Source organism: Grammomys surdaster, unplaced genomic scaffold (assembly GCF_004785775.1).
Source record: "Grammomys surdaster isolate TR1022 unplaced genomic scaffold, NIH_TR_1.0 126028, whole genome shotgun sequence".
In the NCBI taxonomy this organism is placed as follows: Eukaryota; Metazoa; Chordata; class Mammalia; order Rodentia; family Muridae; genus Grammomys; species Grammomys surdaster.
Window position 1 is genome coordinate 3,043,589 of NW_021620841.1, and position 16,979 is coordinate 3,060,567.

Genomic DNA, 16,979 nt, shown 5'->3' on the forward strand with positions numbered 1-16,979 from the left:
CTCTCTCTCTCTCTCTCTCTCTCTCTCTCTCTCTCTCTCTCTCTCACACACACACACACACATACACACGGTGGGGGAGGGACAGAGAGAGACAGAAACAGAGAGACAGACAGAGACACAGAGAAGGAGAAACAGAAAGACAGACAGAGGAGACAGAGGTTCACAGAGAGGAAAGAGACATAGACACTCAGAAGATACTACATAGAATAAAACAGTTCTGAAAGTATTAATTTTAAAGCCACATGGTTTTGTTCTGTCTGTTTGCTTTCTCTGACAGAAATATTATATTAAAACTATCACAAGTATCCTATTTCCTTTTCCCTTACTTGCTAGTAATCTCAATGATTCTTACCATTCCAATTTAGGAGAGCACCATGAGACTCAGTGAAGTAACATGACTTACTCATGGCCTATGGACTACCGTCCTTTTTTCAGAATCTATAAGAAATAACCACTTTCTCTCTAGAAACTGGAAGAAATAGAAACAACATGTCTTCAAACTTTGTGTTTTTCTCACTATACTGTACTTTTCCAATCTTCATACTTCTGAGAAGGAAAGTTTCTAAGAAGGTCACACCTTTCACTGAACCTTCTTCTAGAAGAACTGACTAGGGAAAAAAAAACATTTCAAAAGGTTAAAATATTTCAGGTCTAGAGCCAAACTATCAGGGCATCCTTACCCTTTATTGGCCAATTTCTGTACCCCTCCATTCCTGGGTTAGTGCCTTTGTGACCATTATGAAAATTCTTTATAATGTACAAACAGACCCTTAACTTTCTAACCATTCAAACCTAAGAGTAACATCCAGGATCTGTAGCAGTGTGATTTTACTATGTTCTTGATTCTCCTTTCCAATGTTCCAACAACATATTTGAAATGTGTTTTGATTTATCACTGTTTAATGAAAAAAATCATCAAACTGTTATCACATTTTAATGTGAAATTTTCAGTAATCTAAATCTGTATTCCTGGATCATGGTCACTTACGTTTGGCTTCAAGAATAAATTCTCTTATTCTCTTTTAGTTGTGGGTTATGCCTTCCGCCTAAATACAGTTTTACTAGAGAAGATGGCATAGAGGGCAACTATCATACACATTTTCAGGCACAATATACTAACAATTATAAAACCAGTATTTTGTCATTTTTTTCCAAAAAGTCAAAATTTTGTGAAATCCCTATCAAAGTCCTGATCCTGCTTCTTAAATATGTATCTAATGTATTATGAATTTCTTAATATTATGAGAGTTGGATAATTCTTTTTTCACTCCCTCAATATTTCAGCACAGTATGATGTAAAGCTAGAACAAGTAAAAGCCACTCATTGAATTAATTAAAAAAAAAAAGCATGGCACTAGGAGGTAGACAACAAATTAAAATGTATTTTGTTTTAGCTATTAGGAAAATCTAATAAATTGAAATTGACTTATATAATTACATGTAGTCAATGCTTTCTGAGCATAGTTTATAACTGCTTCATCAAGAATCTTTGAAGTTTCAATTTACCAGCTCTTTGCATTAATTTTGTTGTAAAAATAGATGGAGGTAGACATAATGCAATGATTCAAAAAAAGAAATTGTAAACTGTGCCTTTATTCTCCAATTTTTAATCGCAAAGATATCAGCCATATACGGATATTAACTTTTAATTCTCTATGTAGGTATGAGAAGGGTTAAAATGTAAAGTAATTACATTTATTTTGTCAATAAAGCCAACGAATCTTTCTGACTTCACACTAAACAGCTCTCCTCACATCTGCAAATTAATCAAATAAATGAATCTATAATTCCTCTCATATTAGTGGAGGCACGAATTATATTTTCAATCTACCTTATATTACTATAAAACTATATGTATTTATTATAATAAAAAACCAGTTATATATAAAAATTGATATTTTTCTTTTTACATAACAGCTTTTAGGAACTAAAGGAAAAGCTTTCTCTTTAGAATCTGCAAATAACACAGAGGAAAAGCTATTTCTATGACTTGTAAGTTCAAATTTTATTTTTGGCAACACAGCCTGCAGTTGAAAATTGAATCACTAACATGAATCACTGAGTCAAAAATGCAGTTCCAAATCTACATACACGGACTCCTACTGGCAATGTGTGCAGTAGATCTGAGCAGCTAACTGTGGACAGGTTTGTAATCACTAATCCAAAGTACCTATTTAATGACTGCGTATTCTACTCTAGGTAGACACTCTACAAAGTAACTAAACTATTATATTACCCAGTTCCTAGTAATTATATAGTATTCATTAATAATCTACAAAAGGGATGTGAAAATGAACCAAAGGACAACATTTCCTCATAGGGTATATCATACCACCTTGCATTTCCCAGAACAAACTGACTGTCTTTTACTTCTGAACATATTGCCTTAAAATTTCAAGAGAAACTTTTATGTGGATGACAGATTTCGAATTTTCTTTTATCTGTGGAAATTGACAAATATTTCTAAAGGTCTTTATGAAAACTAACACAAAATATAAACTCACTCATTGAAAAATATAAAATAACAAAACTGAAGATCATGAATCAATATCTTTTCAAACACTAAAAACCATAATTATTTTCTGGGCTTTCTAAAACCTAGTGAAATCCTGGCAACATTTTGTAACATTATTCTCAATTTTTTTTTTACAAAATAATGGACCACTTTTATTGTATATGTTTATATTTTAATATTAACATAAATAACTCTTCTTTCCCTAGCTAGTGGAGGTCAGAAAGGTTAAAACAAATCAAGGAAGGAATGAAACCATTTTTCAGATGGAAATGAAGTCACCAGATATTTATGATAGCTTCATGTTCTTGCCCTAGCAAATTGGTACAAAATGATTAGCATGTAATAACTGTCATTTTAAGATACTCTGTGGGTCTGTGACATGTGTGTGGATGCACATATCATAGCACCCATATGGATGTCAGTTGACAGCTTTATAGAGATAAATCTTTCCTTCTACCCATGTGTGGACTCTAGTCATGCATCTTGGGTTTTCCAAAAGGCTTGCCTCTGTTTAGCAGTGTCCTTACCTGGTCAGAAATTTTTCTTTCTGTTTTAGCAAAACTAATTCATTTCCTCACATGTGCTAAGGATCTTGTCTGAAATCAATGCTTCAACAAGATCAGGTTCTGTGCAAGGGCAATAATGAAGAATACAGTTGCTGATCCTTTGAACTTCTGGTAAATGATTACAAGGCATAGCATTCTTGGCTAAGTGGTAGACTAACTTCAAATTCTACAACCCTGTCTTTGATTCCCACTCTTTATCTCAGGATGCATTCAATATAGGGTCTACTTGAAGGCTACTTTGTTTCACTTTAATCTGATTACAACTTTAACATCTTATTTGCTTATAAACTTACTTTCATAAATCAAAAGAAAGGTACAAATTTCTAAGGAATAACATAGACCTCAATACATGGAATTAGGGATGTATTTTGTCAAGAAAGCAAGAGTTTAATGGCTCAGCCTCATGTTTTACACTGAAGATAGAAGTAAACAAACTGTTTTAGTTCAACCATTCATAATAGACTTTTGGTCAATAGCACGATAGCATGACAAAGAAAATAAAAAGTATGCTAGTAAATGGGGCCATTCTGGTTTCAATGATGATTGGTACCTGCTCTCTAAAAGAACAGTTGGCTTCTGTGTGGACAGAGACTCAGGGCAGCATAAATTATCATCTTTTAATTAATTGTTACATAAACATACATTTCCAACAGAAAAAACAATCAAGAGGCTCACAGAGTGGGGCAGGGAAAAAGAGGAGACAGAGACATGGAGATAGCTCCCTTACAACCTATTACCTCATTTTTCCTAAATTCTGATTTTCAACCCTTTGAGCATTCTGTTGGTACTTTGTCTTTTATGAAACCTAATATAAGTCTTGCTAATTAATATGTTAGATAGGGATTTTAGCTTATACTCTGCATGACTTGATCTGATATTTGATTTTCCATTGTAATTATACAAAAATCAAATTTATTGTGATCACATTAATTTCCACAATTGATCCCATCAGTAGTTTTGTATAATATTTTCCATTGTGTACATCTCTCTGTTTCTCTAAAATCTTATTAGCTAATTTTTATGTTTATTCTGTTACTTGTTTTTATTCCTTGGTTAAATCTTCCCATACTCTAACAATTTGATAAAAAAATCCTTTAAATTTTCATTAATAACCAGTAAGAGACTTCACTAGTTTGATTTTTTATTTCCTTGGAATCATCTCTTTTTCCTCTGTCTTCCTTTTCTTGTCTGTAGCACCTTGTGTCATGGGACTTAGCTCTGTTCAACCCTCAACTTGACACAATGTAAACTCACCTGAGAAGAGAATCTCAATGAAGAATTTTCTAAATCATGTTTCCATGTAAGAATGTCTGTTTTAGAAGGTACACCTATTTGAGGCTGCTCCATTCTTTAGGCATGGGTCTCTTGATAGTAAGAGAGGAAAAATCTAGCTGAGAGTACACAAGGATACACGGATGCTAACTCTTGATTGTGGATGTGATATGGTTAAGTCCTTTATATCCTGCCTTGACTTCCCTAAAAAGACAAATACAACTTGGAATTATAAGCTAGATAAACCTTCCCTGCTCCACATTGCTGTTTTTTGGGATATTGGTTGAAAGCAACAGAAATGAAATAGGACAACTGTTACCTTAGTAATTCAAAAGAGGAAAAGGAGCAATCCAGGTCTCTAAGGGAGAGCCAGAGTACCGAAAGTGATTTTTCTTTGGATAAAGGTGGAATAGTCATTTAAGCTGAAAAAAGGAATTAAGGGTTTATGTGTAACTAATCATTTGTAGATGAAGGAGAAGAATGGATTGCCCTTTATGGGTTTCTATTTCTTTTGGAAATTTGGAAGAAATGATTCACACTAAGAGTTGCAGATGAGTTCTGGACTCTAGAGAAAATCACAAGTCCCATTAAGAATGGAATGATATGATAAATCCTAATAATACCATAAAAAAACTACAACCATCACTCAATTCCATATGTTCCCAAATATATTCTGTTCAGTTCCAATGATATTACTTCTGTGCATATTTTCAGAGCTGATCATTTGGCTCTGGAAAATAATTGTGGTATTCATTTTCCTGGGAAAGACCTTCCCTTCTGCTGCCAGATAGTCTCAATTGTCTACTGTCATTAATGTAGGATTGAGACCCTGTGGGCTTTCCTCTGTGCACTTCGGCATGGTCATTGGTGTCGTCTTTGCTCTGCTCATATGTTGGTGAGACTTTATGGGTATATATTCTGACATTACTAGGAGACACAATTTCACAGAAAACTCTATGCTCCTCTGGGTCTTTCAAACTTACTGCCCCTTCTCCAGCAATCTTTACTGAGCTTTAGGTCCAGAATTGTTGTGTAAATGTTTTAGGCTGGGCCTGGGTTCCACAAGTCTACATTTTGACCAGTTGTGGTTTTGTAGTTTTCTGTGTTGCAATAAAGAGAAATTTCCTTGATGACAGATGAAGAAATCACCTTAATTTGTGTGTATACAAAGAAATGTTTATAGATTGTTGGTAGGAATTATGGTAGATTACTAAATTAGTGGTTGTATATGTTCTTGTCATAACCATGGCTTGACTAACACTGAGTAGACTTTTTAAAAAATATTTATTATTTTTATTTTATTTGTACATGTGGTTATTTGTCTGAATGAATGTCTATATACTTTGTGTGAGCAATGAGTTGGGGGAGAGCTGAAAAGGATGTTAAATTCTACCATAATTATAGACGGATCTTAGATATCTGACTGTTACTGGGAACAATGGGTCCCTCTATAAAAGCAAAAAGTGTTTTTAGGCACTAAGCCATCCCTCTAGCCCTCTGACAGGTAGATGTCTTATTGGAAGAGAGCTGTAAAATGATGATAACCAATTTAACAATCTCCTGGCTTTCAACTCTACCCATACTGTTACTTCTATGTACTTCATAATAAACAAATTTACCTGCCACTCAATTCTACAGCAGGAAGTTTCTTTGTACTCTCACACACTAGAAGGTTCCTCATTAATCTGTTATAAAACTAAAAATAAAAACTTATGATTAAAAATAATAAAAAAATATGGAAAATGTTGGGCTTAGTTTTACCAGACAGAGATTCTTTCCTTGTTTAGATCTGTTTGTCCTGGTCCTCTCTCTGTAGACCAGTCTTGCCTCGATTTCAGAGATTTGCCTCTGGCTCTCAGATACTGGATTTAAAGGTGTGTGCCACCAGTCCTGGTATACATGGCATCTTTGAAATGCCCTTAAGGAATGTTTCTTTACTTAAGAAAAAAGGATATATATATCCTTTTTTACACACACACACACACACACACACATACACACACACACACACACACATATATATATATATATATATATATATATATATATATATATATATATATTGACTTAAGTAAGAAAACTACATAGGTCAATGACTCTGTGATTTTCTTTTGTGTTTTGCTCTGATGAGGATGAAATCAGAGACTTGCACATGACTTGTACAGTGTTATTTACAGGCCATGGCTCAGAAGGAAGATATGGAAGAAAGAATCACAACTCTGGAGAAGCGTTACCTGAGTGCTCAGAGAGAATCTACCTCCATTCATGACATGAATGATAAACTAGAAAACGAGTTGGCAAACAAGGAAGCCATCTTGCGGCAGGTTCAGTATCTCTGTTTTGAGCTTGTTTTGGTCTGGGTATGTATTCTTGCCATCTGCATAAAGCTTAGAGTAGGATTTATTTTTAACAGATAAGTAATTTATGATTTAAAACTTAGGATGGTATTACTTAAACACATTTTTATTTTATAGTTTATTTTTTAACAAAATTAAGAAATCACTCATATGAAAATAATATTGCAACTACTAACTTTGAATCTTTTGAAGCAAAGCATGAGGAGTTTGCTTACATCACTTCACTTAATTCCAGCCACCACCTACTTGATTAGCAGCAGTCATCCTACTGTGTACTCTGAGGATTAAAGACATGACTACTTGCCAAGGTCACATACATGGTAAATGACAGGCTGGAAGGTCTACCCAGCCCTACAGCAAAAGACAGGTTGCATCCTGGAAGACAATGGTTGTTATAACCCTTCTTGTGGAACTGCAGTTTCAATCAAATATACATTCTTAATCTTTGGCATAGTGTTATTGTTCACTATGTAAAGACTGTCCTTGTATTATTTAAATACAGGCTTCTGTGGCTCTGTATCTGGTTGCAATCCAGACATGTATTGCAATACTTATTCTTAGACTCTCTTGTTTCATAGTTGTGTGAACATTCCTCCCCTATTATCTCTGCTTGGTGAATGAAAAAGCTTTTCATTCAGTGATGGAACAGAGAAGATAATAGGGCTGGACTTTGGATCCCAGTAAGTGGAGGATAGAAGGAGAAGTTGAGTTTTTCACCAGAGGTGGAGGACCAGGAGCCACCATGAGAACACACACGGAGCAGTGAGAACCATCAACACTAAAATGCAAGAATTTCAGAGATTTGGACTGGAGAGCAGCTAGATTAGTTTAGAGGATTAGAATAAATTAGTATATGTTCTGTGATTGTGCCTGAAAGCTTGTTAAATCTAATTGTTTCTGTCTCAATTATTTGTGAGCTAGCCAGGCTAGAGAAAAGAACCTGCCATTCTTAAATTTGCACTGACACTTAATGATTTAATTGCTGTTTGGTTGTTTATGTGTCACAACAACATAGTGGAAAATTGAACTAGATATCCTATAAGGCACAATCCTAAAACACTATCTGTCCTATTCAGAGAACTTGTTTGTCCAATCTCTAGAGTATTAACTCCTGTGCTACTACATTCTTTATTTTCTTCTAGTCTAAAACTTTGATTTTCAATATGCATCTTGTTGTTGCAGTGGTGGTGATGGTGGTACTCTACTGTATTAATACTGAGCTATATTCTATTTGTTCAAATTCATACTCATGAGAAAATTTTTTTTCTATTTGCTGCCAGTGTCATGACTGTTGGTATTTTATCTTGTAAAAATTCAGTAATTAAAATTGACAGCACATGTAATCATGATAACTCTGTTTACTTAGCCCAGTTAATATCGTAATAGGTGCTCTTAAGACTCCAAGAATAGCTGAAGTATAAAGTTTATAGACTACTAGCTAAACTAACTCTTGACTGCTTAAATGGTCCCCTTATCACTCCCATTTCAGATGGAAGAAAAAAACAGGCAATTACAGGAGCGTCTTGAACTGGCTGAGCAAAAGTTACAGCAGACCATGAGAAAAGCTGAAACTTTACCTGAAGTAGAGGCTGAACTTGCTCAGAGAATCGCAGCCCTAACAAAGGTACTGCACTAAACACATGTGGTCAGCCTAGGTGCATCTGGAGAAATAACTGTCCATCAAAGTGGGGTCTGTAATTACTCTCTTCAGGCTACCTGAAAGTTATCTTAGCTGGATATTTGTTTTCTTTGCTTCCTTATTGTATATAGCTTACTAACCGTGACTTGAATGATTGTTGCATAAGTAAGAAGATATCCTTGCCTATTTTAACATTAACAAAAAAGATGAAAAATAGCATGTTGTTGATACAATAAGTTTTCTATTGTAGTTTCTGCACATAATAATAATGATATTTAAAATCTCAACCAAGATATATGAAATACAACAATTTAATCAGCTGTGTATAAGTGGCTTGCTACTGGTACAATAAAATGTATAATAACCATTGATTTCAGTTATACTATACAATGGTGAACCTTGTTAGAAAAAGTTTAAAATATACAGTTGAAAGCCATTAAGTCACAAAAAGTACTTTTATAATTGTGTTTTCTTCTGAAAGAAAAAATGAGATTGGGAATAATGCACTGTTGAACTGTTTTTTCATAGTATGAACTGTACACTCTAAAAACTGTTGGTGTTATGTATTATAAAGCCTTTCAAACATAGCCATTTGAACTCTAGAGGAAAAATAGAAAACACATCCATTTCACTTGAAAAGCACTCATTTTGTCGCTATATCCTGATTTGTTTTATGTCAGTTGAAAACTCTGCATACATTCTGAATGTTTATATGACCATTGCAATTTTCTAAGTCCTATAGGCTACACAAATTGTTCTATAGATAATTTGAACTTGAAGTTACATTTTGATAATGCAAATTACGCAAAATAATTGGTTCAGTTGTAGAAAAGGGGAGGCAAAGTACTTGTCTCTGTTAGAAAGGCAAAGAACGAGATGAACACATGGATTGTGTTCATATGTTAAAATGAAGTATTTATATGAGAAATCAAATATCACATATATATAGCCAGGAGAGAAAGCACTGGATTATATCATGATTTTTGAAGTATTAAGGTATCATCTGATGAAACATTACTCTATTATGGTAAGACTACTAAATTTACAGTGTTCTATAACCATAGACCACACTAGTAAGTCTCTGTGGTTCTTTGGAATGATAGAGCCTCAAAATTTAGCATGTACAATCAGATAACTTCAAAATAGATCCTAAGTTACATAAAGCTATCCAAGTATGTCAACATTATGCTTTTTCTTACAAAGAGTTATTTTAAATTACTATAATATAGATCAAGACAACACAGTTGCTCTGTTTTAATGTGAGAGGTATATGAAATTAGCATAAAGAGTTACCATTTTAAATTTTCCTATTGTGAGACTGAATAAGAAAATAACTTGTAAAACAGGGTGGATTGATCATCAGTATTTATTTTACTGAAAAAAAAAAACCAAAATTTAGAATGCTTCCTAAAGAAACACTGATTAAGATTTACTAAATCATGGGCACAGGTTAGCCATTGACAGGCATATAGATTAAAATATCATTTTGAATGAAATGAATGACTTACATGGCTTTAAATTCATCATAAATCATCTTTTGTGACATAAAACTCTAGAAATTGACTCAATTATTACTGCCATTGTTCTGTAAACATATCAGCACTTTTGTTAGGATCTATAACACAATACAAACAGGATTATGTACTATAATTATATAGTACATGATATAATTAATTACCATGGTGAATAAATTTTCTCTTTATCAGAACCCTCTAAATTTTCAGTATTTTAGAAATCATTAAGCATTGTTTGAAATTCTTCTACTAGTGTATAATTGATTCTTTGCTTCCTATGAATTTGGCTTCTAACAGTTAGCTACAAGTACTTTTGGGTGTATAAGACAGTTTTTACATGACTGGATGTTGTTTTATTTTGTAAATTAAAACTACTAAGATTATATCTCTTAGCTTATGATGTGTCTATAGGTTTGTAGATGAATAAGTTCCTCAAAGCACTGTGATTTCAACCCTCTTCCACTCATTCTTGGATTTTTTTCAGAAAGCTTAGAGAACAGCTAGTGTTTCCATCTTATTAAGTTTCAATTCACAGTCATTATATCATTATTATCAATGGTCTTTTTTTTCTTTTCTTTATCTTTCCACCATTCTAAATTACAAAACTTCTACTTAGGTTAAGTATTAGTTGTTTTCCTTTGAGTTTTAAATGATATTTCAACAACTAATCAAGTATTTAATTTGACATGTACGTGTGTGTGTGTGTGTGTGCACGTGCGCGTATGTGTATGTTTGTGTCTTATTGTTACCTACATATATCTTTTTGTTTCTTTATGTATTTTCTCTTAATAACTCTATTCTTCATTGTGTATGTATTCACATGCTTCTCATAATAATTTCTGTTACTGTTTTGATAAAATCTTAACTCATTTAGAATTTCCCAATACCAGTGAGTAAAACCAACATGGATTTCTCAAGAACAAATACTAGCAGATTTATGGTTTTCAATTCTGGGCTAATGTCAACTGTGCTCTGATAGGTCCAAGGGCAACATATTACTGTAGTGTTGTGTAAAAACTGGTCTCAGTATTGCTTATAGATGCTGACTGAATTTACATTTTAGATTGTAAGACTGTTTTGTTTATAATCATCTAGCTAGAGAGAGAAGCAAAGTAGGTAAAACTCATTTAGTTCTTCAAGAATTCTAGCATAATGGCCATAAATAAGACTATGTTTGATATATTTATATATAATTAATCATCAGAGATCATTCTGGACTCCCACTGTTATGATTTATTATATTGATTTTTCTAATTAAAACCTACATTTACTCAAGTAGGTTATAATTCTTCTTGAATTTTATGAACTATTTCATTTATTTGGTATCGATAAAAGTGTCAGTAATAACATAATTTAGACATGAAAATACTTGTATTTTGAATCTGATGTAAATTTCTACAATGTCTCTGCATGTTCGTTATTGAAAGAAGAAACATGAAAATGCTTAAGATATTAACAAACTTGTAGTTTTGAAGACTAACTTATAGAAGTTCAAATATTCACCCCATCTTTTTGGATCAATTGCTTATTTAGTTTTAATAACTTAAATGACTATAAACTATACAGATTCGGTTACAAATTACAAACTTAAATTACACAGTTCCAACAACCTCTTCATCAATTATCTGCATTTTTTTTAAAATGGAACTTGCAAATGTTAAATGACATAAAATGAGTAGGAAAGAAAAACTTCTTATAAAAGACCTGGGTTCAGTTCCCCACACTCACACTGTATAGCTTTCACTATCACCTATGAATACAGTACTGTTCAACTGGCACTCTCTTCTTGCCTCTGAAGGCACTGCAGTTTCACACACAAACCCATACACAGACGCACACATGTGAATATAATTAAGTCAATGTAAAAATTAATTAATTACTAAATGATACAAAATCCATTTGGTTCCATTTGAGGATCATGGTAGCTTTCACTGCTGTTTCTATTTAGAAGCCTGTGTAAGACACTTGGGAAGAAATTATTTTCTGTGTTTATAAAATAAATTTATGGAACAGGAAATTTATATATCTCTATCTCTATCTCTATCTCTATCTCTATCTCTATCTCTATCTCTCTCTCTCTCTCTCTCTCTCTCTCTCTCTCTCTATATATATATATATATATATATATATATATATATATATATATATAATTTAATACAAAAGCTTTGAGATGTTAAATGTTATTCCTTAGAGTAAGTTAGAACTTGTGTATAAAGTAGCACAAATGTATATCAACTGGTCATTATTTCTTTTCAGTTACTGCATGAAATATAGTACTAAAATAGTTTAAAATAAGTTTTACTATTTCAGCATGAGCTAATATCATGTCAAAGGATATGTTCTGGAGTTAAAATTGTATTACTGACATAAGACTGTTTTGGTGTTATAATTATTTAACTTGTAATTATAAATTAAAATGTTGATGCAATGTTGTGTCTGTGCATAACATACTAATACAATTCAGGTATCAGCAATGTCCCATGTGTTAACACTCTATTCATGTGGTTTCCTGACAGCAAGACATGTAACTAACCTCATGTAACTAGGCAATCCTTAACTCACAAGGGGTCTGTGCATCCTTTTCACTCTAGGGAACTATTTTGTTTCTATAGCAACAAATTAATGCAGATGTACCTTGGTGTGGTCCTTCGTGTCATTTTGTTTTTGAGCATTCACAAAGTTTCTTGTCCTTAAGATATTATCATCATCTAATAAGTAGAGACATTTTAATTTGTTTCATTTAATTTTTAAAAAATTGCACTTGAGGATAAGGCCACTGGGTCCTAGGGCAGTGCACACTGTATACAGGAATCATTTCTTACGTGGACCACTGTTGTTGAGGAAATCCAATCCTGTTTGAACTGAAGAATGTTCATAATAATATATCCTGTGGCTTAGTCCTATCTCTGATTTCTACATACAAGGTTTTATATAATCCTGATCCAAATATGACACTCCTGAGCCATAAAGAAGAACAGTTTTCAATGTTGAGATGCAATGTTTGCATTGGTTTTTTTCTAGGTACATGATAAAAACAAAAGCTAATATGTTCTTAAGTATCTATCAGAGATATTCTAGTGTTTGGTTTCTCATACTTCCAGTTATGACATGTCATTTCCAGAGTTGCTTTAACTCATCCTGTAAAAGTCCATCATTGCCAGCTGTCACTAATCCTTCATACCTCAGGTTCCCAGCTTTTGATTTGAGCATATCATTGTCTTCCATTGATAACCATCAACTGCATTATCTTCACCAGATATCAGAATAGCGTCTATTAAAGTATTGAATTTGCCGTCACTTTTATTTTAAGCATTCTGTACTATGTTCTGTTTGGTGTCAGTGTCTTTAGTTCTGATTTTTTCAATTTTGTCCTTCTCCTTTTCCTTGACTTGTTAGTCTGATCCAACCTCTTCTACCTCATCTGATGATTATCAATATGTTATGGAAGCTAAACTACAAGAAATGATCTCCATACGTAGGAAGGTAGTCCTACTGGACTTTACTTTCTATTGCTAAATAGAATCCATCTAAGTTTTTTTCTTTTCATTTATATAAAAGATTATGTTACTTTTATTTATTGATAATCGACCATCTGTGCAGTTCAGTGCTTCAGGAGCTTAAGATTGGACAATGGCAGGTTTGTGTTCAAACCATGCACAGTCTGCATGTTACATTTGGCTGATTTCATTGCTCATAAATAAGTCCAGTGTTTTGCTGATGCTTGGATGTAACAGGCCCTTGTTAGCTGACACATTTCAAGCAATGCTGTTCAGCTGCCTGTTTCAAGAAAGTTTATGTTTGGAAACTATGTTTGCAGTTGGTAGTAGCTTGCTTTACATTTTATTTCCATTTATTTGGATGGGAAGCGTTAACTCATCTTACATTATAGGTCCAATCTTTGTGTTTTGTAACAGGCTGAAGAGAGGCATGGAAATATTGAGGAACGTATGAGACACCTAGAGGGTCAACTTGAAGAGAAGAATCAAGAACTTCAAAGAGTATGCATGAAGCTTTCCCATCTATCATTAGTGTTTTTAAATTCAGACTGCGTGTAAGAGGAAAACATTCTTAATTAGAAACTGATTTAAAATCATTTGCCTACATTCTAGGCATTGGAAAGAAAATAGTTTCCACAAATTTTATCAGAAACATGCATAAAATTATGTTCAGTATAAAGCCCTCAGAACTATATTATTAAGCTTGAACGGGAGCAAGTTTTATTTTTTCGTGCCAAATATATTTTTTCTCTTTTTCTTAACTATAAGGCTAGACAAAGGGAGAAAATGAATGAAGAACATAATAAAAGGTTATCTGATACCGTGGACAGGCTTCTGACTGAATCCAATGAGCGCCTGCAATTGCACCTGAAGGAAAGGATGGCTGCCTTGGAAGAGAAGGTACAGTCACAGACAGGAAGAGAAGCACATGTATGCTTAGCCATATTGTCTAGCTTGTAATTTTTCCTAGCCAGCTGAACTCATTATTTGCATCAGGCAATCAACCAACTTTCCTTAGTCTAAAAAAACTCAATACAGTCTTAGATAGTGAGTTAATAATTTCAACAAAATGCTATAGCATCATGAATTGAACAAATAATAAGATGGCACATGATAAATACTACATATTAGTATGTTTATAAGAAACAAATGTATGAAAACATGCAGGAATACGTGATGAAATTTTCATTTATCTTCTCATCATTTGTTAAATTTAGAGGAAGACAAAATAAATATTGAGCATGTATTTACTTGAAATTATTGTGTCCTTAATCTGACTTACTATTACCAACAAAGGAAGCCAAGGCACGAAAGGCTATGTCAGGTAGAAGAGTATTATTGTTAAAGATAGAGTGTTTAGAAACCTCTATTTTAAACTTCATTGTTTCCAGAAATGCACTTAGGTTCAGGCTGCCAATTGATTCAAAATCATGGGTGTCAAGTTAATAACTAGAAAGTATCATACTAATCAGAGTTGTTAGAGATGGTGACCAAACTCAGAATATGCCAGAGATGTAAATACTAAAACTTCGGAAGCACAAGTTATTTCAGAAACATAAACAGAATTTCATTCACTATCTTCTCCAGGCATTTTCTGTTGCCATATAATCAAGGAAGATGTTTTAACAAAATGTTAGCTAATTTTGATTTTTGACACATTAGGAAGTCAAAATATAGTGCTAAGAGTTGGGTAATAATTGAAGAATAGCTTAATTCTTTCTTGTCTATAATGAAGTCCTTGAACAATCAGAGTAATAGCTCATAGGATAACATTTATACTGTTTATCTATCCAAGTGTAGCAAAATAGCATTTCTTGCTTAAATAATTTATTTTGCAAAAGGTTCACTGTCACTATTAAAGACTTCAATGGAATTTGGTTTCCATAGAAACAAGGAAATTTATTTACCAGAGAAGGAATCATAAAAGGTTCTTGAGAGAGTATTCATGTACATATTTAAATATTTTCAGCATACTTCTTTCTTTTATTTTTTTCCGTAGAATGTTTTGATTCAAGAATCAGAAACCTTCAGAAAAAATCTTGAAGAGTCCTTACATGATAAGGTATTATGGGAAAACATTATCTTATTCACATTGGTGAATATATTATGAAATAAATGTGATAAAACAATTTTGTTAGACTTTAAGACATTTTTAGCTCGTTATAGCAAAGCATGTATTTATGTAGAAACTGAAAATTTTTTAGCATTGAATATATTGCAAACCCTGGAAATACTCTGGAAACAACCCATGTTCGCTTAAAATCACTATTAATCAATATCTCTACTAACAAACATGATCCTGTTTTGGATCATATTTATTAGTATATATTCACTACAGTTTGTGAAGTTATGGATGTTATTTCTGAAAAACAATCACTGTCATATTTAATTGTATTATTAAGTATTTTCTGGAATATTCCTACTTCTGGGGTAATTGAAAATTGAAAAGAAGAAGCATATCTTGCAAACAGTAATTTAGAAGAGCAGAAGTCAAGGGCAAATCCCAGAAGGGTCACATGAGCCACAGGTAGTAACATAGTATACTAATGATATAAAGGAAACTTCTGGGATTTGGTATGTGACTAAAGAATTAGGCAATTGCAGATAGTCCTGCAGACCTTGTAAACACAGAATACATATCATGGCTAGAGGTGCTTGTTAGTTTGGGGGTGTTATTCATTTGTGTGATACTTTGAAACTGAGGAGGAGTTTGGAGAGGACTACCCATTCATGTTGTAAGACTTATAGTGATAGAAAGTGATGTCAAAGCACCAGTTGTGAAATCTTTGAAGTGGTGATAGTAATATGTAGTTTTTACTTCATTAGCCTTGTTCATTAAATTTTCATTTAAAATGTCAGCTCAGTATACATCCTCTAGTTGTTGCGTATTGGAAGTACACAAACAAAAAGAAATAAGGGAAAAGAAGGGGGAAGAGAAATGAAGAAAAGAAAGGAGAGTAAAAAAGAAATAGAAAGGGTGTAAAGGAGAAGGAGGAAGCAAAGAATTAAAGATCTGGCAGCAATACAATAATACAGAAGGCACTGAAAATGGGACACGAAAAGTAAACAATAATTTTCTTGAATGCTATACATTGTTACAATAATTGAAAAATAATAAACATGTGATTCCACACTCTGGATGCCCATACTCTTCTAATATACACCTCTATTGCAGGTGTTGCTAAAAGAATGTTTCAATTTATTACTGAATGTTTAATAGAGATTTCACAGAAGGGACAATATTTTACTAGGCTCTTAGACCCTTTTAGTGAGCAGCTAGTAGTCCAGGTGGAGGTTGGACCTATGAAATAGCATTGAGGAAGCAAGGATGGGTGACTAGATGAATCATCAGAATTTTGCTGGAAGTACCACATGGTTAGTGATCTAGTTCTGACCATATTGTGAATGTTGGCCTTGATCCTGTTATGCAGTGTTAAGTTATTTAAAGTTCTGTGTGCTTCTGGCAAGATCCTCAAAACCTACTCCCGAGCACCTACACAATCCTACAGCTTCAGCTATCTTCCCGAGCAACAATCAACATAACAAGTCATCTTAAGCAATATGTCCTTGCTAATGTCAATCTCCAAAAAGGGTATTCCTGGGCCAAACTTCATTTTTG

At 33.2% G+C, this 16,979-nt stretch overlaps 1 protein-coding gene across 17 annotated transcripts in view; it reads left to right on the top strand.

The window, feature by feature from the left end:
* The window catches only part of Ppfia2 (PTPRF interacting protein alpha 2), a 428,942-nt gene that overhangs the window by 320,784 nt on the left and 91,179 nt on the right, over positions 1-16,979 (top strand). For 14 of the 17 annotated variants that reach the window (XM_028754574.1, XM_028754577.1, XM_028754579.1 and 11 more), the window contains 5 exons: positions 6,531-6,677; positions 8,200-8,334; positions 13,778-13,861; positions 14,129-14,260; positions 15,360-15,422. In XM_028754574.1, the coding sequence (XP_028610407.1) occupies positions 6,531-6,677; positions 8,200-8,334; positions 13,778-13,861; positions 14,129-14,260; positions 15,360-15,422 (561 nt within the window). Of the gene's footprint in view, positions 1-6,518; positions 6,678-8,199; positions 8,335-13,558; positions 13,684-13,777; positions 13,862-14,128; positions 14,261-15,359; positions 15,423-16,979 lie in introns of those variants that run through there. The other 3 variants (XM_028754580.1, XM_028754581.1, XM_028754592.1) reach the window with 2 other exon arrangements.